General features: G+C 35.9%; 3 protein-coding genes across 7 annotated transcripts in view; 2 read left to right on the top strand and 1 right to left on the bottom strand.

The window, feature by feature from the left end:
- The window catches only part of LOC127880796 (nascent polypeptide-associated complex subunit alpha, muscle-specific form-like), a 55540-nt gene that overhangs the window by 9794 nt on the left and 18653 nt on the right, over nucleotides 1-27093 (top strand). The window contains exons 1-3 of one of the 5 annotated variants that reach the window (XM_052428222.1): nucleotides 5185-5334; nucleotides 9219-9336; nucleotides 11748-11969. The gene's annotated coding sequence lies outside the window, so the exon portion shown is untranslated. Of the gene's footprint in view, nucleotides 1-5184; nucleotides 5335-8122; nucleotides 8483-9218; nucleotides 9337-11747; nucleotides 11970-14376; nucleotides 14720-27093 lie in introns of those variants that run through there. The other 4 variants (XM_052428225.1, XM_052428224.1, XM_052428223.1 and 1 more) reach the window with 4 other exon arrangements.
- Nucleotides 1-27093, bottom strand: part of LOC127831606 (uncharacterized) — a 62084-nt gene that overhangs the window by 7099 nt on the left and 27892 nt on the right. The window lies entirely within an intron of this gene.
- LOC127880812 (uncharacterized) lies at nucleotides 379-4263 on the top strand. Its single transcript, XM_052428260.1, has 4 exons — nucleotides 379-436; nucleotides 2278-2449; nucleotides 3053-3201; nucleotides 3388-4263. The coding sequence occupies exons 1-4, from the start codon at nucleotides 394-396 to the stop codon at nucleotides 3561-3563; spliced, it is 540 nt and encodes a 179-aa protein (XP_052284220.1). The 5' UTR covers nucleotides 379-393; the 3' UTR covers nucleotides 3564-4263.

A 27093-nucleotide genomic window follows, 5' to 3' on the forward strand; every position in this document is an offset into this window, starting at 1 on the left:
GTCACATCATCCACAACACACAGTAACGATGCTGACCACTTAGCCATAGAAGTTATGAAAGTCAGAGAAGAGATCAAATCCAGTGTCGCCTTATTTATCCCTTCCATTATTTAAGCCTTTCAGTGGTGGTAATTGGATAAATGGATTATCATCTCAAAGGTTTTGAGTAATCAGGTGGTGATAATTGGACATGATTATCTGCTAAATCGAGTAATGTCATTGAAAATTAGGCACTGGGGGGAAAATGTCCACTTCTAAAATAAGCACTGGGGGGCAAATGTCCAGATGCTAAATAAGCACTGGGGGGCTTATATCCTACCTGTCATTTCTACTGGGGGGCAATTGTCCAAATGTTCATTTTTTCATTGGGGGGGGTTTTGTCCTGGGGGGCTTATGTCTGGATCCCGCATTAATTGCATTGGAAACAGTTTTCAGTGTAATAAACTCATTTTGCTCCTTATGGGCTTTAGCCATTTTGAGATTTCATTATAGCATTCAATGTACTAAAGATGTGTTGTTTGATTAATTTCTGAAGTGGAAAAAAGAAAAACATGTAGTTTTACTATTATGAATACAAAGTTTACTTTATTTTACAATTTTGTGTTACAAATCTTGTAGAAAATAAATGACAGCATTATAATATGTGTAAAATTAAATAGGCTTTTTTCGGGTTATCATTTTTATATTTTATTTATAAAGTTGCTTCAATTAGGTGGTTTCTGTACAAAATAAGTTGGTCACTAAACTAGCTGAATTTTTGCAAATCACCATGCCAACAAGGCACCAAGTTGGCAGAATGTGGTGTATTACCACCCTACAGCTGCCATATATCAAGCTGGTGTCATAAAATAGATGGTCCTCTTTGTTTCTGTAAAGTCAAGTATTGTTATCAGTGATCTACTGTTATCAATTGTATTTGGCACAGACAGTAATAAAACAAGCAGATTATCAGACTGCAGTAATCATAACAACTGAATATACAACATACTGCACTAGTAGATAGAACAGTATTTATAAATAGAATAGGAAATAAATTGCAAAAAATATAAATAACATTTTAATTTTGAACAACAGCAAAAAATATAAATAACATTTTAATTAAGAACAACAATCTACACTTTTATTCTTGTCTCTTGTCTTTATGCTTTCTTTTAATTTAAACACTGTATTATTTTAATTGGGATATTTTTTTTATATATTGTATTTATTTAGTTTGACAAATTATATTTAAAACAGATACTTGAATAAATACTGGCATCATTTAAATAGATTTCTTCAAAACTTGATTTTTTTATTAATTAAAAAACAAATCCTCATGAAATGAGCTATAATGCTGCGCATGGACACAGTTTTAAAATACAGTTAAAATGAAAAAAAACAACAACCATTTTTAATGAAATAGTCATGGAAAATTGCTTACCGGTATAAAGCTTTGATTAAAGATACTAATACTATATTGCAAAAATAAATGTAGATCATGAAATGAATAGTTTTGTTTGAGAAAATCACCAAAATGGTGTCCATTCCCTGTTTGATGTCTTATTCTCAATTCACATAATACAGTGTTTTTAGAACACATCATGACTTGCAGTTGACCCCTATTGATTTTGAGGTCACTAGGTCAAAGGTCAAGGTCACGGTGACCCCAAATAGTAAAATGGTTTCCGGATGATAACTCAAGAACGCATACGCCTAGGATCATGAAACTTAATGGGTAGATTGATAACGACTCGTAGATGACCCCTATTGATTTTGAGGTCACTAGGTCAAAGGTCAAGGTTATGGTGACCCGAAATAGTAAAATGGTTTTCGGATGATAACTCAAGGACGCATATGCCTAGGATCATGAAACGTCATAGGTAGATTGATCATGACTCGCAGATGACCCCTATTGATTTTGAGGTCACAAGGTCAAAGGTCAAGGTCACGGTGACCCGAAATAGTTAAATGATTTTCGGATGATAACTCAAGAACGCTTTTGCCTAGGATCATGACACTTTATAGGTACATTGATCGTGACTCGCAGATGACCCCTATTGATTTTCAGGTCACTAGGTCAAAGGTCAAGGTCACAGTGACAAAAAACGTATTCACACAATGGCTGCCACTACAACGGACAGCCCATATGGGGGGCATGCATGTTTTACAAACAACCCTTGTTTCATTTACATTTATCGGATTATATATTTAACATCCGATTAATGTAAATGAAATGATTATGAAATTTTGTTCAATGACATGTGTTGCCATGAAAGTTGGACTATTACTTGTCTTTAGGCTCGAAGGCGCACAAGGAATTACTGTTGGTCATCGGAAGCAAGCGTCTTCTCTCTGACATTCGCATGCTGTCACCAGCTGAACAGACCTCGATGCTGGAGGCTCAACACAAGGTGGTCTGCCAATTTGCGCCAAAATTTGTCTGCTATTCATACGCAGCAATGAAACAGAGGTATGAATTGTGATCGATTAATATAATATCTACAGAAGAGCTAGCGCAGGCATGTTGTTTTTGTCTTTCATAGTCCAGTGGTAATAATTTATAAAACTACAACTTTAAGGCAAAAATTAGTTTATTTCCTACACGATTGGTAAATATTTGTGCAAGTTTAATGAGAACAACATTTGATTATGATGCGGTTTGGGTTTTTTTACATTCGGCATTGGTTGCGGAAATTCTAACAACCAAAAATATGATCTTTAATTCGAGTAAAATTAATATCCTAGTTGACTAATAAACATTGTCATTTGCAGTTCATAAACCATCAAGTGCCCATGAGCATATGTCCATAATAAATATGCATTAGTTGTGAAAATGATTTTAGTTCCTTTTTATGCCCGTGAAGGTGGGCATATAGTGATCGCACTGTCTGTCTGAAATTCCGTCACACTTTGCGTTTAGGTTTCGAAAAATGTGGAAAAACACTTTGCGTTTAGGTTTAGACAAATTTGGAAAAAAGGGGCATATGTCATCCTATGGTGACAAGCCTTGTTGTTATATGAAATAGTAATTGTTGATTTAATTTGTGATTAAAGGCTATTTTTTGTAATCCAGATTGCATCTGGCAGCCCTGCATTCCGTTTCTAATGCGCACAGGAAACATGCAGAGAAGAAGAACGGCGAAAAGCGCTACAGGATTTCGTATCCAAAGTACAAGGCGGGACACCATGTCGTGAAACCTGTCAAAGAGGCCTGCAATTATGGTAATGGTCCTTCTAAGCTAAATAGAAAATTGGCATTCTAATATATAATATACAAAAACCTAACAGTGAAACTGACTAAGTTGACTGTTGTTGTTTTTTATGCATAATATGTGTATTTTTATTTATTTGTTCAATGTGCATAGTTTAACCAAGTAGTAAAAAATAAATTGTTGATGCTTTTTTCAGATTATGTCACAGAGCTCATGGTTGAATTGCTGCAATTAAAACAACAGTTCAAGAGCACCCGGATTGCTAAGCAGGCATCTTCTTCCATTCTGTTCTCTCCACCACCATTAGCATCATCTGCGAAGAAAATTTTAAAGAATGAAGCAGTGCAGTTGCACCGCTCTAGGTTTAATTAATTACAGTAATTGGAAACAACTTGGCATGCCATTTGTCATGTATTGCTCCAGCTGGGTTTAGTGTACGTGCGTAAGGTGTCATCCCAGATTAGCCTGTGCCATATATGTTTGTAATTAATTAAAAAAATCCTCGCGCTGGAAAGATGGGACAAAGCGTGCGCAAAATATCTCGTCCCATATTAGCCTGTGTCCCTGATAAGACTGTGCAGACTCGACGTGAAAACATGATATGCCCCAAGTTTTATATGACAATGTCTACGAATGTGCCCTTTTGACAAATTAGAACCTAGCTGAAGCACTGATCACGTATTGTTTCAAATTAACATAGCAACTACAATTATTTTTTTGAAAAATGTGAATGTATTATTTTGACAAATATGCTGTAATAATAGTTTTCCCATTGTGTGCTATACTGTTAGTATAAAAATGTTAATGTCAACACCTTTATTTTTAAATGTTGGGACCATGTAGTGTTTTTTGTGTGATAGTATTGGTCTGTAAAAGATGTTTTAGAAGTCATTTTGTTAAAGGTACTTAATATGACTCCATGACAAGTTGTGTTGCAACATTGTGCTAGTAAAGCTCATTTACTTATTCCGTCCAGTTTTCTAAAACTTGTCGTCAGGTTACAAGTTGTTCTGTTGTTGTGTCTGTGGTAATTTATATTTTTAGATGTTGCAATAAACTTGTATGCTACATATATATTGTTGTGTTGGAATGTTTTCTCCATTTCAAAAACATCGAGAGTAAAAGTTTGACATGCTATTTCTCATTAATAATATTAAGTCACCTCGCTCGTGGAGAGTTTAGAAAAATTCAATTGCGTCATATTTATATAAAATCAAGACTTATTATTAAAAAATATTTATTAAAAAACAACAGAAATGAGATCATTCAAACTTTGAAGTGAATGTCGACATAAATGAGATCAATTTACCATAAATAAAAAATCGTGTGCAGGGAACACATCGGGTTTCAACAAAATGGCCATGTCAGGATACTAGCAAAATAAATAAAACATCTATTCTCGGTCATTTAGTATTAAATGACACGACCATTTACGTAAGAATTATTCATTTCAAATCAACATTATTTATTTCAACTAGTACGTTGTTGAAGTGTTGAACTTGAACGGTTAGTAAATTTGGACTGGCATTCGTACGTCGATCAGTTTCAGGGAATAATTATATCTTTTCAATGTGTCAATTATATTTGCCTGATTAAATTATAATTAAATACTTAAACAGTCAAGATGCGATGTCCTGTGGATGTGTACTATGAAAAATAAAAACACGTTATATGACGAACTTTTAAAAGACAAAAGCTGATACCGTTTCCTTTGTTATGAACTCGTTGCAAGTGGTTAACTCATACGTCACTTCCGGTTGAAACAAAAATGTCGACTCGATCACGAAGTGCGAAAAATCGGCATAGTTATCGGCTGTATACTCGCTGAATACGATGGTTTTAATCGAATTATGATATGGAAATGCATTTAAACGTTATAATCTCGCATAATATTGGTGTATTTCAGGATTTTTTAATCGGGTCCGTTGATCTTTAAATATTACTAGTTCTTCTGCGCATGTGCGACGTTCAGAGAGTTATAAATAGGCCGACTTTGCATCCAGATGACGAAGCGATTTGAGAATATATATATTTAAGTCAGAGAAACTGTTCAGCAGACGATTAAAATAGTTCTGACATAATCTGTAATATACCAGAGTTAAACCCGCGTGCGTGGAAATGTCGAATTTGCAAACAGTACACAGTAAGTAATAGTTTTTGATTTTACAATTAGTGAAGTATGAAGTTAATAGGGTTTAATAGTTAAGATAATATTTATGCACATAATGCAACTAGATTATTGTGAATGTTTAATTAATATTATTGATTGTCTTCATTTTATAATATAAAGTAAAATAACACGAATATTTCAATCCATTTAGTTCTTTTAACTGAGTCGTATGCTGTTGTTTGTTCAAGGCATGAGCATACATGTGAGTCGTGTTCTGAGAAAACTGGGAATAATGCATGTGCCTAAGTGTCGTCCCGGATTAGCCTGTGCAGTCCGCACAGGCTAATCAAGGACGACACTCTCCGCCTAAATATGATTTTTGCTAAGAAGAGACTGCATTTATACGAAAAATGACAAAGCGGAAAGTGTCGTCCCTGATAGGCCTGTGCCGACTGCACAGGCTAATCTGGGACGACACTTTACGCACATGCAGAACACGACTCGTGTTATACCGAATACAAACTAATCCAACAGTGTATAATGGCAATTACTTCAATAGTTTCTATCAAGAGTTCCAGTGCTCACATAAACATTAAAAAAACGTGGGACAAACATGTCCGAATATAACTATTCAAGATTACTATCACCTTTAAGTCAATCACTACATTAATTCTGGTGTAGTCTTTTTATGTTTCTCATACAGATGAAAATTACCCGGTATCACTGGTGTGTGCGGATTGAAAAAATAAAAAATGTGCCAACGATTTGAGCATTTATCGCGTTCAACAAAAAAATGCGTTTTCTGCAAGAGTTACCGAATATTAATTTTGTAATCGGTTAACCTCCTAAAGAAACGGATAACCGGTTAACCGATTAACCGTTGCCATCCCTAGTCGTAACAGAAAAAATGGCAATGACCTACACATTTGCACAGTGGTATATATATAGATTTGAACGCGTTCTGGCAATACTAAGTCTTAAAGGAATGTTTGTATGTTTTATTTATAACGATGGCATGACAAAGTTAAACAATGCACGTACGATTAATGAACATTTGTTAGTGTAATGCTTAGCATTATTGGAAGAAAGAGAGCCATATTGTTATGTTAAATAAGTTATATTTAATGTTATTGTATTTACTTATTACTCAGACTTTAAGTGATTTGGTAAACACGTATATGAACGAGTTAGTACACAGAACTGTTCCTGTAATACTTAGGGATACATATTTTAACCACGTTATCTAGGATGATTTTTCACCCCATTCAAAAACCATAAATCCTTGAAAGAAGCGATTTAGCTCAAGTCACGAGGTCATTTAAGGTTATGTTTGTTTCGGTTGAAACAGTTGAAGTCATCCGAAAATATAAATGATATATTTCGTGTCAACAGTGATGTCATTCATATGGTTTCTCCTCTGCATACTGCCGTCTACGGATAAGAATTCCTAAGGTGCAAAAACGTATCTCAGATACGACTGAAATCATGTGAAGTCGAATAGTTTTCGAAAAATATAAATTAACGGTATAACAAGTTTGTTTTATTTAAATTGATTGATGTAACTGCAACGTTGTATTGAAGACAACACATGGATATCAATATCAATGTTCAAACAAATGAAACATAACAACTGCGAACCTTTATTTTTATGATAAGTCTAAAGGAATATCAATTCCCTAACAAATCGATGTGCACTTCCAACGCGCTATTACATGTAAAAACGCACATCAATGTGTTAAGTTACGGTAAATATAATCAATGAATGGAGTAATTATTATCAATGAATGGCAGTGAAGCGTACGTTGACATTGAAATAAATATACCGTCATGACTTATACAGTCTTACCAATGCGAAGCAGACAATTACGTGGTCAAATTAAGGGGCTAAAAATATAGGAATGACCTTTAATTCTAATTGTTTAAAATATATACATAAAGATTTAAAATACAAATAACATTTTATACAAAACAAAATACAAAAAGTCTAATCACGTCGCAAACATTGCTTATCTCAGTAGGCGCGCACAAATCAATGTCATTGTCATCATTTGAAATTTTGCCAACAAAGATATAAGAGAATAATAACAAGTCATATTGAAAAGTATTGATTTTGATTGCAATGGAGCGTGTTTGTTTCTAACCACGCGGAAAACTCATGTTGTGGCAGTTTAAATAAATTATCTCTCGCACAATGTCACTATCGTGTGAAGCGATAGGCTAATACGCGAACTGATAACTAGCAATTACTAGTATTTGGGACATGCATGGGACTGAAAGAACATAACCTGCTCCTGTAATCAGATATCTGGTTACCGCTTGAGTTTGTTCAATACACAATTCTGTCTGCTGCTTCCTTGTTGAAGGCAAAATGTTAACGTAAATTACAGGTGTAATAATGACTAGTTATGTCGGGAGAAATAAATACGTATCTCGTTAACCAGGTGACTGCTTAATCAATGTGACATCTAGGTAATGAAGAACTGTATATAAAAAGTCATTTGTCGATAGCCACACAACAATTCCATGAACAATTGAGCCTTGAAATCCCATAACGGTCTTTAAAACTGCCAGCTGACTTAGTTTGTATTCTTTATCCATATTATATCCACAGACCAGGACATCCGGCTTTTAATTTTCAACGACTCTGATGTCAGTGTGTTGAACGGTGTATACTTTTTTCTGTCATAAACTGTATTATTTTACTTCCAACCTCTGAGTTTTTATGGTGAAACCATTCCATAAACTGATACTTAACATCGACCTGTTCAAAGAATTTTATTCCTCCCATGATTGCCTTGAGCTCGTACTTTTCTATGTCCATTTTTATAAACACAAACTTTTTTTATGAACAACGGCACTAAATCGTCCAGTACAATGGCAACAGAGCTATTTGAATCACCTAACACTGTTGTGTTGGTTACTCCGCTCACCATTTGAAGGCCGCCGATATTTCTGTTGTCCTCCTTAAATCCAACTGTTTCAGCTTTGTCAGAGAGCGCGTTCCAGATCAGCATTACCATTTCAGTAATATTTCCCTTCTGAAGTGACGTAGTCAGCATCTCAATGTTCTTCCTGTTGGCATCAAGAGCTGTCACTGGTCGACCAAACTTAGCTACGGCAAGGGTATACACACCCACGTTGCAACCGAGGTCTAAGAATACTAAACGTGGGTCGTTTTGAAGTATGTTTAGCACTTTCTGTATGTTTCCAACTTCCCAATTTCCATTGGCTTTTATAGTTCTAGAAACATGAATATCTATCGCAGGATCGTATACACAAATGAGAATCTTCTTGACTGATGGAATCCTCAGCGCAACGCATTAATGAATCTGCTTTGCACTGGAATAATCCACAGACGTGTCAAACACGCGCACACAGTTGTCATAGCCAGGCATACAACTTCTTGACGACGTAATAATAACACTCTTCTGCACAACTGAAACATTGACGCTATTACTTGTATCAATTGAGAACCCAGTGGACCTTAATTTGTATTTCGATGCATTGAATATTAATACAAAGTTGCTTACCGGGCGAAAATATGCGCTACTCGTACACGAAAAACTCAAACACGACGCCATTTTGAAAGTAATTTCCAATTAACCTCATTTTAACCCGGTAAGCTCCCGCATACTTAATCCCCCTTGCCCACCTTGTTGTACTGGTATATTATTGTAAACATTACGCGTTCGCGCGATTTTGATATTAGAATATCTAGGACTTGATCCACGATGTATACACAGGCTAATCTGGGACGGCACTTTTCTCCGCATACACTTGATTTTCGTTAAGAGCGACCTTCTTTAAAGGAAAAATTGCATATCGTCGAAACTTGTCGTCCCTGATGAGCCTGTGTGGACTCTTAGAACCACAGCCATTGAATCTATTTTCTCCAGATTGCGGCTTTATCATTTTAGGGTCAGCAGAAACAATAATGAGGAAGTCAGCAAAATTACATGTATACGGAAAAACAGCGAGACAGCGAGCTCAAGAGGTCGAGGAGGCAGACATATGTCAAACTCATGGCAAAATGAGGTAATCTTTCCAAGCTGCTTCACCGTTTTCCTCATAAGATTCGATATAGGCTCTACATATTTTTCTTGATCATATGGGTCCAAAAAGGTTGTACGATAACTTAACTTTATTAAATGGGCCGATATATGTATCGTTTTTTTGGTTAAAAAGATTATACATTAACGATTTGTTTATATTCGCCAATATATAGGTTCTAAATATAATGCCTGCTTAGTGTTCATTCTGGGCAGCGCCATTGGGATTCCCAAAAACAAAGGACCTTTTTTACTTCGTTTACGGACCCACTGTCGCAAAGTGTGCAACGTTTTCCCGCGCTCCAAAAAAATAATGATGCAAACTTTTTTTTACTCTTGAATAAATGGTGCGATAAAACCGTTTGTTATATATATTTTTTACCGTGATTGTTGCGTCCTTTTTTCATGCCGAATAAGCAGTCGTAACTGCTTGGCCTGCAAGCCGAAAAATATCACGTAAACCGGAACTAGAAATATCCGGTCGACAAATGAACAGGTATTCCAGCATTCTCTCAAACCTGATTACCACCGAAAACTATTTTGCGTATTATATACACAAACAATATCAAACAATTAACAGTAATTTTGATATAAGAGTGCTTTATTCTTTGCAAACTGTTATTTTTGTTGGGAGTACTAACTGGAACCATTTAAGAATTTGCCCGAAACCTGTATAAAATAACTGCATAGATTGATATGTGGTTAATCTTTTTAATCAGGAGCACAAGGTCGATAATACCTTGAATAGACCAAATTTGTTTAGTGTTACTGTAACACGTAATTCTTTTAAAGAGATTGTCTTTAAATGGCTAATTTATTATCTGAGATTGCATCATGTTTTCAGCAGCAAAGGTAAGCGTCCTTCTATCTTATTAAATGATCCAAGCTAGTCTAAAACACCATACGTAGCGCGTGCAGGAGTTTAGATAGTTACATGTTTGGGGTCCATATTATGTGGCTTAATCAATTGAACATCGCTTTATGTATATCTCGACTGTGTAAACACTATAAAACAATCACGTAAAAAACAATGACGTGTATTTGTCTATGCAAACACGACTTAGGTGAGTGATAATAATGGGTCAACCCCATAACATGTAGAATGAATGCATTAATAAATATTGATACATTAGAGCATTTTCAAGACCTTCCTATATGACACAAAGTACAAATTCTGGTTCAACCTATTAAGAATCATAATAGTGTTAAGAAAGATACGCTTAAATAAAATTGTAGCTTTCAATACAATCAAGCTAAAATAACTAGATTTAAACTAATCGTATTTGCACATCGATGTGTTTTTAATAAAGGCTAAAAATTCTACATTACAGTGCAGTGAATTGTATGGCATCATTTATGTAAATAAACGTGTAAAACAATTCTGAAAGGCACGATATCGAAATACGGTTTTTTAAATGCTTATCATGTATTTCAATGAGTATACATAAACAGTGCAAATGTCAAATATATTTTACAGGATCTAACTTAATAAATAGTGAAAATGATTGTAGAATGTCTTTTAAAGCTTTCGTCTTACAAGGCAGTGCATATTTGCAGAAATTATCGGTTAACATGTGGCAAAAGTGACAAAAAGTAAGAAAGTTGTGTTAAATCCACAACAGTAAAGACGTGTTTGCAGTTAAGACAAAGACTTCTATAGATGTGGTGTATCATTAAAAGTAAAATATTATGTACACAACTCTACACATTTTCAGAAATATTGACAAGCAATACAAGAAAATTGTCTTGTCAAAACTGTGTCAGTTTGCAATTTGAAAATAATGAGAAAAATACGTGCGTGTTCCTTTCATCATTAATTTTATTTATGCCCATGAAGACAGACACATCCCTAATAAGACCTGCATGATGTTGACAATAAGCTGAACAGTGAATTTTTTAATGTAAATGCTAATAAACATTTTGTCTTAAGTGAAAATTAAGATCTTTTGGGAGCTTTGTACGGCAAAGGGCATTCACAGCGTATAAGATGCTTCACACACAACCATGGAATGGGGAATCGTTTACATAATTGTTTTGTGTTTTAAACGGCAATTATTCAATGAGGCCAATGTTAGTTTCAACAGTCTGTTTTATCTCATATACTTTACTTTTGTCAACATATAAATTGCTATGGAGTACATTTTATCCTACATGGTGATGGTACGTCAATGCAGACTTGATGATTGGATAAGCCAAATCTTGGCTTAGCCCTTCACCAACATGCTATTTAGATAAAAGGATATAAATACAAGTTCTGTGATTTCAAATCTAACTGACCGCTGTCATAACACTGAAAAACTGTACAAAGCAGACAAACATCTAAATCAACAAAAACAGACTTATTGGTATGCATGTCTATAAAAAAAAAAAATTATAATTCAGTGATGTTCTTTTTAGAGTCGGTCCTTCTACAATCCTACATGATCCTCTACAATCACAGATCGGTTCAAATGGGTTCACCGGGCAGTTGAACCTTTAAGCTCGGGGACAACAGTATCAGCGTATTTACTCAGGACCTTGAGGCGAGAGGACAACTCACCCCACACACTGTTTGAAGCCAGTCTTACCCTGAGTCTTCAAACTTTCCTGCTCAGGGTTCGCAATTACTTCATCTACAAGGTACATTTTTGTTTTGTGTAAGTGTTCCAGGTAAAATATTAAGGGGATTTTTTCAAAGAATTTCGTATTTTTTGAGAAATGTCATTTATGTGCTCAAACCGTTACGTTTAGCAAAAGCTATAAATTTGTGACAGTGAAAGTCGTTTCAAATTCCATGTGATGAAAATAATGTATATACGTTCATGTTTAATATTCATTTCACATTGTCATACGCAGCATAAATATCTGTATTTTATGCACCTTTTAGCTTCTTGTTTAAATCCAATAGAGTTAAAGGGTAGAACCCCCAAAAGTCACGTGATCCTGCACCCTGGTTATGTTAGTATTGATAGTTTGATACTACTCGATGAAAATACAATCTTAAATGTATCTCTCAACAAATGATTATTTGCCCAACCATAAACATGATTAAAGACCCGTATGGGTCGTATGCTGTGTGTAATTACCTATGTAAGGATTGATATATTCGAGTGTTATTTTTTATTACAAAATATTCAAACATACAATTGGCCATTAAGAAAGGCATATACAAATTTGTATGCGCGCCGAAACAGATATAATGTGGTTTCGAATGTGGTGAATGTTTATAAACGCACGCATGTAATCAAAGTTAAACAACATGCAAGTCGTGTGGATTGATTCGCAAAGTCATTCTTTTCATGGGAGATAACCGATTTCCCAATCTCTGGTGTCTCTAAGTGGGTTTTGTCTCGTTTATCGTTTAAGAAATGAAAGTATGGTTAATATTTGTTTGCAGCGACATGGTTTGATTAAGGTTCACCGTAAAACAAAACTTACAATATTAAACATAGATACATACTTATAGCAGATAATGGATTACGCGTGCATTAAGACTGATAGGGAAGCTAACGGTCTTTTGAGGATGGTATTTTCAGAATTGTTTTAATATCATGTATTAAAATTCTTTAATTCAGTCGTTCTAAGAATCTTTTTCAAACTACCACGATGATTTTGGATATTCTCTGCTCTGGAATGTTGATTACACGTGAGCGTTTATGATATTTGAAGTGAACGGTTGGTTTCAAAATCTGTTTAATTGAACTTAAGAATTTATACTGAAACAACGATAGCTGCATGGTAATTAACACAAAGAAGTAAACGAACTTAAGATTTTATAATGAAACATAACAATAGCTTCGTGCTAACTAATAATTAAATATCCGACATTTATTTCATATATTATTTGACAAGACCGTTTAAGGTAATAATTTAAGTTTTAATGTATGTTTTCTTCCCAAAATTAAATTAATTCGACGAACATTATATGCGTAATGTTTTGAAAATGATGATAATTATATTTAGGTTGAACATATAGCTGTGGCAATTATCGTGTTTTTAAGTTAGAATTGAGGCAGTTATCCGCAGATTTTCCGAGGCTTCTTTACGCGTCGTGGATAAGGATTGAGGTGTCATACCCATTTAAATCTAGAGTCGCGACTCCAATTTAATTGCAAACGCGGGCGAACTTTCTTAAACATTATAGTTTACATGTTTAGTTGATAAGTTTATTTCTATTCGTGAACAAAGGTCCTCGGCACAACACACACGCATTTCACCTCTGTTACGTCCCGAATGTGTGTCCATGCTGGACAATATTACGCTTCATATGCCCCGCGTCATATTTGACATTGACCATAAGTTCTTACATTGACCTTGGTCCTGTTCTTATCTCGTGACACCCAGCATGGGCTCGCTTATCACTGCTGTCTATTTATTTAAAACTTCGTCCAAGTTGGACCCTGTTGTGCTCTTTAACGTTTTTCTTAAGCATGTATTTTACATGTGACGTGGGCATTTGACATATCGACCAGGTTCTTTGCGCGATATCGCCATTGTGCATGGTGTTGCATAGCAACTCTATGCACGAAAAATTATGTTACGAATGATAATGGCGCATTGTTCAACACTGAACAGTTGCGTCGTAAATATCATTTCCCGTTTTCTAGTTTTCTATACTCATCGCCTGCTAAATAATTAATCAAGAGACTGATTGGAACTCGCCATGGACCTTATTCATTGGAAGATTAGTTACGAAATGTTCCGCATAATACGCAGCTTATGTTGCGGAGAGAAATAACAAATAATTTCTACTGCAGATAACCTGAAATTTATGTCGATTACTATCTAAGATTTAAGAAACAGGCCCAGTTTATGCAAACGTGTGTGCATTCAGACGAAACAATCACCAAAAAAGCTTACGAACGTAAAGTAAACTTTACTCAAAGATTGCATTATTTATAAATCTAGCCGCATTATTTAAGTAATGGGTCTTTATATGTTCTTGTTCTTGTTATTACTTGAGCATTTGTTTGTTGCTGTTGCAGTGACTATTGAACACTATTCATCATCTGTATGCATCCGTAAAATGTGGGTACATACGTTCTAAACAAATAATTTATGTGATCCAATGCAATGTATGGATTTAAATAATAACAACGCTTTGGATAGACGAATTGTAGAAGTGAAATTGCATTTAGCTGTTCAGTTATCTCTCTTTCAATATTTGTTGTTGACACGTTTAAATATTACTAGTTCTTCTGCGCATGTGCGACGTTCAGAGAGTTATAAATAGGCCGACTTTGCATCCAGATGACGAAGCGATTTGAGAATATATATATTTAAGTCAGAGAAACTGTTCAGCAGACGATTAAAATAGTTCTGACATAATCTGTAATATACCAGAGTTAAACCCGCGTGCGTGGAAATGTCGAATTTGCAAACAGTACACAGTAAGTAATAGTTTTTGATTTTACAATTAGTGAAGTATGAAGTTAATAGGGTTTAATAGTTAAGATAATATTTATGCACATAATGCAACTAGATTATTGTGAATGTTTAATTAATATTATTGATTGTCTTCATTTTATAATATAAAGTAAAATAACACGAATATTTCAATCCATTTAGTTCTTTTAACTGAGTCGTATGCTGTTGTTTGTTCAAGGCATGAGCATACATGTGAGTCGCGTTCTGAGAAAACTGGGAATAATGCATGTGCCTAAGTGTCGTCCCGGATTAGCCTGTGCAGTCCGCACAGGCTAATCAAGGACGACACTCTCCGCCTAAATATGATTTTTGCTAAGAAGAGACTGCATTTTAACGAAAAATGACAAAGCGGAAAGTGTCGTCCCTGATAGGCCTGTGCCGACTGCACAGGCTAATCTGAGACGACACTTTACGCACATGCAGAACACGACTCGTGTTATACCGAATACAAACTAATCCAACAGTGTATAATGGCAATTATAGGGTTGTATCACTTTGCATCATGGTGGTTTTAATCAGCTTCCCGGTATAGATCTGCTTTTTAACGAACGTTTTTCAGGCATTAATATTCGATTGTATTTAAACAAAAAAATGTTGTTTGTTTCTACTAAAAATTGTTTTAAGGATTTTAGGAAGCTTAAATTTGTGTTCATTAACTTTGTTATGATAAGGTTATTTTTAACCAGGTTTTCCGAAGGAAAAAACTGGTTATTAGATTGGCGAATGCGGGCGGGCTGGCTGGCTGGCTGGCTGGCGGGCTGGCTGGCTGGCGGGCTGGCGGGCTGGCGGAATAAGCTTGTCCGGGCCATAACTATGTCGTTCATTGTCAGATTTTAAAATCATTTGGCACATTTGTTCACCATCATTGGACGGTGTGTCGCGCGAAATAATTACGTCGATATCTCCAAGGTCAAGGTCACACTTTGAGTTCAAAGGTCAAAAATGGCCATAAATGAGCTTGTCCGAGCCATAACTATGTCGTTCATCGTCAGATTTTAAAATCATTTGGCACATTTGTTCACCATCATTGGACGGTGTGTCGCGCGAAATAATTACGTCGATATCTCCAAGGTCAAGGTCACACTTTGAGTTCAAAGGTAAAAAATGGCCATAAATGAGCTGTCCTGGCCATAACTATGTCATTCATTGTGAGATTTTAAAATCATTTGGCACATTTGTTCACCATCATGGGACGGTGTGTCCCACGAAAGAATCACGTCAATATCTCCAATGTCAAGGTCGCCACGACTAAAAATAGATTTAAAAAAAAAAAAAAAACTTACAAAGGGGGTTAATTTTTTTTGGTCATTTCAAAAGTTCAGTTTGAGTTTTCTCCCTTTATCAGATTTTTTTTTCACAATGAAAACCTGGTTTTGTGACAATTTTGTCCCTTGTTAATAACATAAATCTTCAAATTATCAGAATCCAATTTTTTCATATATAAGTGCGCTCTTTGAAGACCTGGCTTAATACATGTTCTTAAAGTATCGATGCAAAATAATATGTGCATTCGCACGGGCTAATCTGGGACGAAACTTTTCAATCGTATGGTACTTTTTGTTTAAAGAACTTCTTTTGTAAACGAAACTCCAGGCTATGCGGAAAGTGTCGTCCCAGATTAGTCTGTGTGCACATGCATTTAGCTCGGTTTTCCCAAAGACTGGTTCATATACGTGTTGACAATTATGAAAGTTTAATTGGTCATAAATAAACTAGAAACAACTAGAAACATATGTGTTTAACGAAATAGTGTTTCTATAATGTACGACTATATTCTAAAGTTAAATTATAACACATATGTCTGTAAAGATGTTTCTCGAACCACACAATACTTGCAAGCAACAGACTGACATTATCATAATAAATCTGTAATGTGTTGCTTCTATTATACACACTTCATTATTTGTGATTGATGAACGTATTAAACGGGTGTCTGAAATGTCAAATGGGTAAATGAAGACTTATTAAGCGCGGAATTAAATAGATTTAAGACGACAAGTTATAATTGATTTATCTACCATGAGATAAGGACGACCTTTAAAATAAGTGACAGAAGACGTGTTAAAATCGTTTACCATTTTCTATACTTTCTGTTAACGTGATAATCGGCTGTAATGTTAAAATGTTTCCACGATGGCCAGTAAATCTGTTTCTTACCATAAAAAACACACGCATTCTACGTAAATATATCGTGGTTATTGTTTTTACACCACAATATTCCTTCGTGCACATGACTTCAGACTTGGCATATTTAACCATGTATGCCTAGCGTCTAGAAAAAAGGCCCATGGCAAACAGCGAAGACCTAGATGAGACGCCGCATCATGCCGCGTCTCATCAGGGCCTGCTCTGTTTACTTAAAGGTATTTCTGCAAGAAATATTCTAAATACAGAAATAAATATACTAGACATCCCTAATTTTGGAAATACATTGATCAAATTTTGAAGGATGGGAGAGTTTACTATGCATAAATGGGTTAAGTGCCCAATATGCCATAGTGAATGTTAGCCTCTGAATGCATAACTCTATCCCGCTGCCATACTGGCTTCATGGTAAATGCATTGATTCGCTCAGTGTCTTTGTATGTTCTGCAACTCTTAACCATCTAACCCCCTTTGTGTGTTCTGCAACTCTTAACCATCTAACCCCCTTTGTATATTCTGCAACTCTTAACCATCAAACCCCCTTTGTATATTCTGCAACTCTTAACCATCTAACCCCCATTTGTAGGTTCTGCAACTCTCAACCATCTAACCCCCTTTGTATGTTCTGCAACTGTTAACCATCTAACCCCCTTTGTATGTTCTGCAACTCATAACCATCTAACCCCCTTTATATGTTCTGCAACTTTTAACCATCTAAACCCCTTTGTATGTTCTGCAACTCTTGACCATCTATCTCCATTTGTATATTCTGCAACTCTCAACCATCTAACCCCCTTCGTATGTTCTGCAACTCTTAACCATCTAACCCCCTTCGTATGTTCTGCAACTCTCAACCATCTAACCCCCTTCGTATGTTCTGCAACTCTTAACCATCTCACCCCCTTTGTATGTTCCGCATCCTTCAACCATCTAACCCCCTTTGTATGTTCCGCAACTTTCAACCATCTAACCCTCTTTGTATGTTCCGCAACCCTCAACCATCTAACCCCCTTTGTATGTTCTGCAACCCACAACCATCTAACCCCATTTGTATGTTTTGCAACCTTAAACCATCTAACCCCCTTTGTATGTTCCGCAACCCTCAACCATCTAACCTCCTTTGTATGTTCCGCAGCCTTCAACCATCTAACCCCCTTTGTATGTTCCGCAACCCACAACCATCTAACCCCCTTTGTATGTTTTGCAACCCACAACTATCTTACCCCCTTTGTATGTTTTGCAACCTTCAACCATTTAACCCCCTTTGTATGTTCCGCAATCCTCAACCATCTAACCCCCTTTGTATGTTCCGCAACCCTCAACCATCTAACCCCCTTTGTATGTTCTGCAACCCTCAACCATCTAAACCCCACGGCACCTCACTACTCTCATACCAGTGAAACAACGACAATGCGAAAGGACCTCATTTAGTCATATAAATAATAATTTTATACAGAATTCATGCACATCTATATAAAAAGTGAATTTATAAACGGACGTAACTTTAAGAGTGCGTAAATGGGAGCATGCGTACTAATCGTATATCAAAGTAAAATAACACATTTATTGTAATGCAAGTCTTTCAAAGAATAAAATAGCTAGTGAACGAAACGTTGTTGCTTAAGAGTTTGTTAACTTAATAGTAATTCATAAATATTGTTCTCGCTCATTGTCGAATATCATCACCTAGTGTTCAAATGTATAATAGGCATGCGGTTATATTATATAACCCAGTTTTTCATATATTTTTATCCCCACGCTTTTTGAAAAGCGTGAGGATATTGTGGTTATCTCCGCCGTTTGCCCGTCCGTCCGTCTGTCCGTCCGTCTGTCCGTCCGTCCTGGCCAATATCTCCTCCTACACTATAAGCACTAGAACCTTGAAACTTACACACATGGTAGCTATGAGCATATGTGCGACCCTGCACTATTTGGAACTTTGATCTGACCCTTGGATCAAAAGTTATGGGGTAGTGGTGGGGCCGGGTCAGAGATTTTCACTAATTTTTTAAATGTTATTTTACATTAACTTCTTCATTTCTACACCGATTCACTTCAAATTGATACTGAACTTCTCTTATGACAATTAGGTCAATCTCAACTATGCATGGCCCCATTACCAGCCCTGGGGCGCCCCGCCCACATAGGCCACACCCACCCAAATTGCCTTTTACTATAATTTCTTCATTTCTACACCGATTCACTTCTAATTGATACTGAACTTTTCTTATGACAATACGGTCAATCTTAACTATGCATGGCCCCATTACCAACCCTGGGGCGCCCCGCCCACATAGGCCACACCCACCCAAAATTGCCTTTTACTATAACTTCTTCATTTCTACACCGATTCACTTCTAATTGATACTGAACTTCTCTTATGACCATACGGTCAATCTCAGCTATGCATGGCCCCATTACCAACCCTGGGGCGCCCCGCCCACATAGGCCACACTCACCCAAAATTGCCTTTTACTATAATTTCTTCATTTCTACACCGATTCACTTCTAATTGATACTGAACTTCTTTTATGACGATACGGTCAATCTCAGCTATGCATGGCCACATTGCCAACCCTGGGGCGCCCCGCCCACATAGACCACATCCACCCAAAATTGCCTTTTACTATAACTTTTTCATTTCTACACCGATTCACTTCTAATTAATACTAAACTTCTTTTGTGACAATACGGTCAATCTCAACTATGCATGGCCCCATTACCAACCTGGGGCGCCCCGCCCACATAGGCGACACCCACCCAAAATTACCTTTTACTATAATTTCTTCATTTCTACACCGATTCACTTCCAATTGATACTGAACTTCTCTTATGACAATACGGTCAATCTCAACTATGCATGGCCCCATTACCAACCCTGGGGCGCCCCGCCCACATAGGCCACACCCACCCAAAATTGCCTTTTACTATAACTTCTTCATTTCTACACCGATTCACTTCTAATTGATACTGAACTGCTCTTATAACAATACGGTCAATCTCAACTATGCATGGCCCCATTACCAACCCTGTGGCGCCCCTGGGTCAAACATGCGGCGTGGGGATACGCGTCGGCCTCTGCCGCGCCATTTCTTGTATGTAATACTATGATGCGAGGGAAAAAAATTGTAATAAAAAATCAAATTAAGTGCCATTATCAATAGTATATTGTTGTGTAGACGTGTGTCTATTATTTTTATTATAAATAACACTTAAAATGGCCCCACATCATCGATGTGATGATCTGTGAACGCAAATCATTGAGGGTATGATATAATGTGTATTTTTCTGGGTGTTGTTGTGTTGTGTTAATATGAATGGTTGTATTCTTACATACCGATAATAATGATTACTATGGTGATGATTATAATACCTGTCATATCGATTATTACAATCTACGAGATAAGCATGCATTATTTAATTCCGTTGCATTCTTTATATTATTTAAATAACATTTTTTATTTTAACTCTTTAGAACATTACTCTTATTCTGAATTGGACCGCGCTTAAATTTGGTTGTGTTCAAAGAACACAACATGCATAGTCATAGAGAAAACTGAGTGTCATGAGTATACTATTAGCATATGCAACAATTCTGTTTATCAGCTCGAACCATTTATACAGAGTACAATCAAAGTCGCTTGAACTATCACAATCGCCATACCTTCAATGCCCGAAAGCCGTTCCCATAGTTGAGTTGGTATGCTGCGCGGTCATTCATATGTATCAAGTGTCACCTAATCGACAGTATCTACAGCAATGTCCGGAGTTCCCTTCTTTATTAGTATCCAGCTATTAAGTAGTACAAGGGTTATTAAATTGAAATGTATTCTCTGTATTATATTTAACTGAATCATGGTGATATGAGGTTATTTTTACACTTTTTTTTTAAATTAGTGATATCGTGTACAGAATATGATAAGCATTTATTTGAAAGAACTTCTATCAAGGAATGTGTAATAGCGTAAGGAATCTGATACGAGTTGTTCTAGAAGCCAGTAAAATCGCCTATCGACACGATAACGAGCTTTTCGAAGGGTGTCAACTTCGCCCGAACATCAACGAGCACCTCCTTATATTTGCAAACCCCTATACATGGTAACGAGCGGTATAAAGTCATTAAATATGAGCCCTTCCTAAAGATATATCGATGCTATCCGTGTTCGTGGGAAGTCTCTGCGATTATGTTCAAACTCTACGGGAAAATATCCAGAACATCCGATTTTCACGGATATCATTCGTGCCCGATAGAGCTTGTCCCAACAAGCTCTACGTCATAGCAGTGTTTCCAAGCGGAACACCTCATTAACCTTAAAGTGTACCATATATTGACACGTAGAAACATTTAATCCTTACTATAGGAAAACGGGGTTTAAAGCATGTGCGTAAAGTTTCGTCCCATATTAACCCGTGCAGTCCGCACAAGCAAATCAGAGACTACACTTACCGCTTTAATTGTATTTTTTATCAAAGAGAAGTATCTTCTAGGCGAAAATATAGTATGGGCGGAAAGTGTCGACCCTGATTAGCCTTTGCCGACTGCACAGGCTAATCACGGACGACACTTAACGCGCATGTATTAAACCCCGTTTTCCAATCGCATGTCTCATTTTACTTTCTGGAATCTTCGACGGCGTTTCTACTATGACAGTGTAGTTTATACATAAAATAACACAGATATAGGACATTAACCGCATTGAAATTGATGATATATTGAGTGAACAGTCGATTCGATTATTGACATTCATAATTGTATTGTAAGCTTCGAAGACAACGTTTCTACGTCCTTAAACAAATAGTTTTTATGATTTATCTAGTCTTCATAAAATATATGACAGGTTTTATGTCGCTCGGATAATGGAAAACAAGTGCACAATATCAATAATTTAAATCTTTGTTTTATTCTTCACGCGTACCTTTTCTTTTGTCACTTTCTGTTTCATTAATTAACTCATTATTAGGCATTTTTTCAGGAATAACTTATATGACAGATATGTTATCGGCAGTTAAATGTCTGCCTTTGAATCAATTGAATCAATTTGATTTAGTAAGAAGTATGATTCGTTAACGAACACAATCATAGTCATAGTTTTACATAGTTTTGCCACTGTCATGTTTTAAAAACGAACTTCGTTTGTATAATTGCATAATAATATAGAGGATATTTGTTGGATTCGGTGGATTATCGATTTTAATTCACGAGTGATCATAGAAAATGATATTTTCACGAGTGGCGCAGCCACGAGTGAAAAAATATATTTTCTATGATCACGGGTGAATTAAAATCGATATTCTACCGAATCCAACAAATTTTCTTTTTATTTTATGATTTTTTTCACAGTTTATATGCATCGTTAAAGAGTTTAGTTAAAGAATTTCGCTGGGATAATGACGTCATTTCGTCCCAAAAATGACGTCATTTCACAGTAAACAGTGAAAATTATCGATAATTTTCACTGATAATTTCCACTGTTTGTAACAGTGAAATTATCAGTTTTAATTCACTGATATTTCTCTATAAACCACCGGAAAGCATAAAATAAATTGTAAAAAGTGAAAAAAGATTTTCATTAAGCAGAGACTTTCTGTAAAATAAAAATACCATAAAAGCGGAAAGAGTCGTCAATGATAAGCGTGTGCGACATGCATTTAGCGCCGTTTTCCCAGAACGCGGCTGGTATGTACTAGTGTCACCTGAGACTTCCTGTATAAAAATACCATAAAAGCGGAAAGAGTCGTCAATGATAAGCGTGTGCGACATGCATTAAGTGCCGTTTTCCCAGAACGCGGCTGGTATGTACTAGTGTCACCTTATCACCATGGCCACAGCAATGTCCGGAGTTCTTACATTGGTTTGTATTCAACTATTGGAAAGCAAAAAGGAAATCCATTTTAAACTGTTTTGTCTTTTATTGCTACTTAACTTGAATTGTGATGTTAATAGTTTGTATTATCACTTTAATGTCTTTGGAATAATTAAGGACAAAGTGTGAAGTTTAGAGCTTTTATATTCAGTCATTAAATACGAACACTTCCGAACGCTATATATCGATCCCATCCGTTAACGTGTTCAAGTCTCTTTGACTATGTTAACCCATTTATGCCTAGTGGACTCTCCGATCCTTCTATATTGGATCAATTTATTTCCAACATTAGTATATTTATTTCTATCTTAAGAATATTTCTTACAGAAATTCCTTTAAGCAAACAGCGCAGACCCTGATGCGGCGTCTCATCTGGGTCTACGTTGTTTGCCAGGGCCTTTTTTTCTAGACGCTAGGCATAAATGGGTTAATTAAACTCAACCGGAAAATATTTTAAAAAACATCCGAGTTTTATTACGCTATTAAGAACAGGTACGAATTTATAGTTTCTATTTTGATCTGGTCCAAACAAGTTTTAAGTCATAACAATATTTTTATGTGGAACACCTCATTAACCTCAAAGATATTGACAACAAAAACATTTACGTCGCGCTGTGGGAAAACGGAGCTTAATGCATGTGCTTAAAGTGTCGTCCCAGATTAATAAGGGACGTAGCTTTCCGCCTGAACTCAATTTCGTTTAGAAGAGACTTCCTGTAAAAAAAAATCATGAAAGCGGAAGTTTCGTGCCTGCACGGATTAATCCCGGACGACACTGTGCGCCTATGAGTTATACATCGTTTTTCGAATGCGAGGTTAATTTACTTTCTGGGTGCTTCGGCGGTGTTTCTACCACGACAGTGCAGTTTATACATAAAAGAACACAAATATAATTATTGTGTTTGTGGACATTAACCTCGCTGTAATTGATGATATAATGAGTGAACAGTCGATTCGAGTATTGACATTCATAATTGTATTGAGACCCTGGAAGACAACGCTTCTACGTCCATAAACAAATAGTTTGTATGATTGATCTCTGCGCCCTAAAAGTTATGACAGGTTTAATAACGTATCAATAAGCGAAAACAAGTACATGATATCAATAATTTAAAGCAACGTTTCATTCATTCACGCGATCCTTTTCATTTGTCAATATATGTTTCTGCCACACATTTATATTTCAAAATGTTAAAACGAGAAGCTTTGATTTATTCAATGCACGTGTATTTCTTATTAGACATTTTTCATCAATAATTTATATGACAAATATGATATTGGCAGTACAAAAAATATCTGCGTTATTACCAAATCCATTTTCTTTGGCAATAAGTATGATTTATTATCAAACGCAATTGTAGGGCTATTTTATTAATAGACATAGTTTGAACATAGTTTGTCACTGTCATAGTTTAAAGACTCACTTCGTTTTGTAAAATTGCGAAATAATATTGTGAGTAGTGAATCCCACACAAAAATAAACGAATCATTTCTACGGTTTTATGCAGCTGTCATTTCATGTTCAATATGTTCTCTGTAATTAATAGAGGCGAAAGCTAGTAATTAATAGAATGTAAAATTCGTGACCCTCCTTGTTTTATTTCCTTTATTTTCGATGAGCCGTGATTTTATTGTAAGACTTGGATGTTCTACAATTTAAACTCCATAAATAATAGCAGTCGTTGCAAAACCTCTCCTCATGCCATCGCTTAAACAGATCGCGTGACAATATTTTGCTTTGTCAGACCCCCCTTAGGAATCGCATGTGTCTATTTTAAAAATTATATGTCATAACTTGTTTATTGGATTCCTTATTCTTTGGATACCGCATTTATAGTATTTACCATTGTCCCTATGTTTACATCGTCACATATTCAACATAATTTTAATTTACGTACAAAAAAGTATTCTTTAATGGACACGTGATGTTTGACTTCGTGTGTGCCCCATTAACTCGTGCAGAATGCTTATGACGAATCACTTTTCTTGCATGTGTGCCACATTAAGTATGAAATGCACGATGCGCTTGAAAAATAGCAAATCGATTCTGGCATGTTTCGGTGGTATTCAGTGATGTTCGGCAATCATCGTTTAGTCATCGCCAAAAAACAAACGCTTAACTCATTTATGCCTAGTGGACTCTCCCATCCTTCTAAATTGGATCATTTTTTTTTTCAAAATTAGGGATGACTAGTATATTTATTTCTATATTTAAAATATTTCTTACAGAAATTCCTTTATGCAAAGAGCGCAGACCCTGATGAGACGCCGCATCATGCGGCGTCTCATCTGGGTCTACGCTGTTTGCCAATGCCCTTTTTCTAGACGCTAGGCATAAATGGGTTACAAAATGGACGGACGTCGTCCGTTTCTGAAAACAAAAGCTATCAAACAGTACTAGTTCGACATATTGACAACTGGCGCGTCAGTGATAATATTATCAAAGCGCTGAAGGCACTGAAGATGTTCGCTATTGCATAATTTAACACGCAATTCATTTTTCAAAATCAATCGCAAGTTTGAAATGAACACACGCCATTCAACTTAAAAAAGTGTGTGTCATAGCGCACGGGTCGAGTTTTGTGTGCACTTTTTATCATCCTTATTATTTCATAGAAATAACTAAGACAAAATAAAAACAGCATGCTTTTTTGGAAGTTCTGAAAGCAAACAAAGTATGATGAAAATGGTAATGAGAACTTAATATAAAGAAAATTTGCAGTCACCATCATATTAAAGGAATATTTTTTCTAATATCAAATGACTATCTCACCAAGAATATAAATTCATAATGAAAGTTCCGTGTACAAAACTTTTGATTTTTGACACCATATACAAATTCAAAATATACAATAATCTTCGTATCTTGTATATGGAGGAATAAAAGTATATAAACATTGCTGTTTATGCTTTACTTGTTACCCGAGCAGTTCACACGGTGTCAACAACGCTAACATAAACATAGGTATAGAGCACTAATGCGCTTTTAGGCGAAGCTGTTTCAGTTTTCATCTTAGTGACTTTAACATAACGCCAACAGACACGCATGAATATTTTCGAATATTTAATAAGCTGTTCAGTGTAAGAAATTCCGGACTACTCTCTGTATGCTCAAACGACACAAATTGTGGCCCTGTTACAATTACGCGTTACAATCCATCTCGCAGAATTTCAATTTCGCCTCCAAGATGAGAAAACAATCATTAGCGAAATAGTATAGTGTCACGATAAGAGAAAATCGTTTAATTATCATACCACAATGTTTGCCGTACTTGGTCAGCACGTCTGGAAATCATTCCTTAATGCGTCGATAGGCTGCCATTATTAACAAGTTTGCTATTTTGAATTCAATTTTGTATCAAAAAGCATTGTTTTTAAATGTGGGATTTTCAATTCGCAATGAGATTTGTAATGACCCTCGTCATGCGAAAATGGGTCTTATTCCATATGCGCCCTTCATATAAATAGCCCACTCAGCTATCCCTCCTTCTGGTAAGGAGAAACATAACATATTGAGTGATTTTAAAGCGAACAGCGTCGCCTATGGCCTGACTGCGCAAGAGCACATGTTGGGTTTAACAAACGCTTACCGAAACGCATAAGACCCATTTTCGCATGACGGCGCTATTGACGTGTGATTTCAATGTGACGAAAGAAAACTGCGTTTAAATCAAATATAAACATACGATATATTTCGATAATGAAGAAAGATACTCATAACAAGGCATATGAGGACACATATGAAGTGCTCTCCCGTAGTATATTTTTTATTTACTCACACTAATGTGTGGTTTGACAATGCTAACACACATTTCATGCGGTGAATATGCAGCTTACAAGTGAAAAACACAACACAATAGTTTAACTTTTGTTTAATTGTATTCAATTATTTAGAAAAGTAAATTGCTAACTTTATTTCAAAGTCGGCGTATACGCCGACTACATTTTAAAAAGACATGTATTGTTATAAATATATTTAATATAATATATTTAGTTGTTTTCGGTTTTAGCGATTATAAAGCATTTTCGAGGTTGCCTATAGTATGCCTGAGTAATTGATGAACTCATATCCAACTGTCAATGTATTGAGAACTGTGAATATAAACAAGCTAACCCTTCTACTAAGCTTCTACTATTGCGTTGCTAGCACCCGTAAATACAAAAGATCGCCGCTATGTGTTGAGAACCAAGAACGCTTTCCAGAAATACCCGATGTAGTAGCTTCAACGAGGTTATGAAACAGGTCATTCGTATTATTATTATAAATTATTTGTTATATTCGGGTTAAGCGATTATGATTTATTTTAGTCTATCGTATCGCTGAAGTT

Source organism: Dreissena polymorpha, chromosome 5 (assembly GCF_020536995.1).
Source record: "Dreissena polymorpha isolate Duluth1 chromosome 5, UMN_Dpol_1.0, whole genome shotgun sequence".
Lineage (NCBI taxonomy): Eukaryota > Metazoa > Mollusca > Bivalvia > Myida > Dreissenidae > Dreissena > Dreissena polymorpha.

Bases quoted from the DNA above. Each gene is read 5' to 3' on its own strand.
- LOC127880812 (XM_052428260.1), top strand. From the start codon at position 394: ATGTCTGGATCCCGCATTAATTGCATTGGAAACAGTTTTCAGT. The intron at 437-2,277 runs GTAATAAACTCA...ACTTGTCTTTAG, and splicing joins CATTGGAAACAGTTTTCAGT to GCTCGAAGGCGCACAAGGAA. The intron at 2,450-3,052 runs GTATGAATTGTG...TTTGTAATCCAG, and splicing joins TACGCAGCAATGAAACAGAG to ATTGCATCTGGCAGCCCTGC.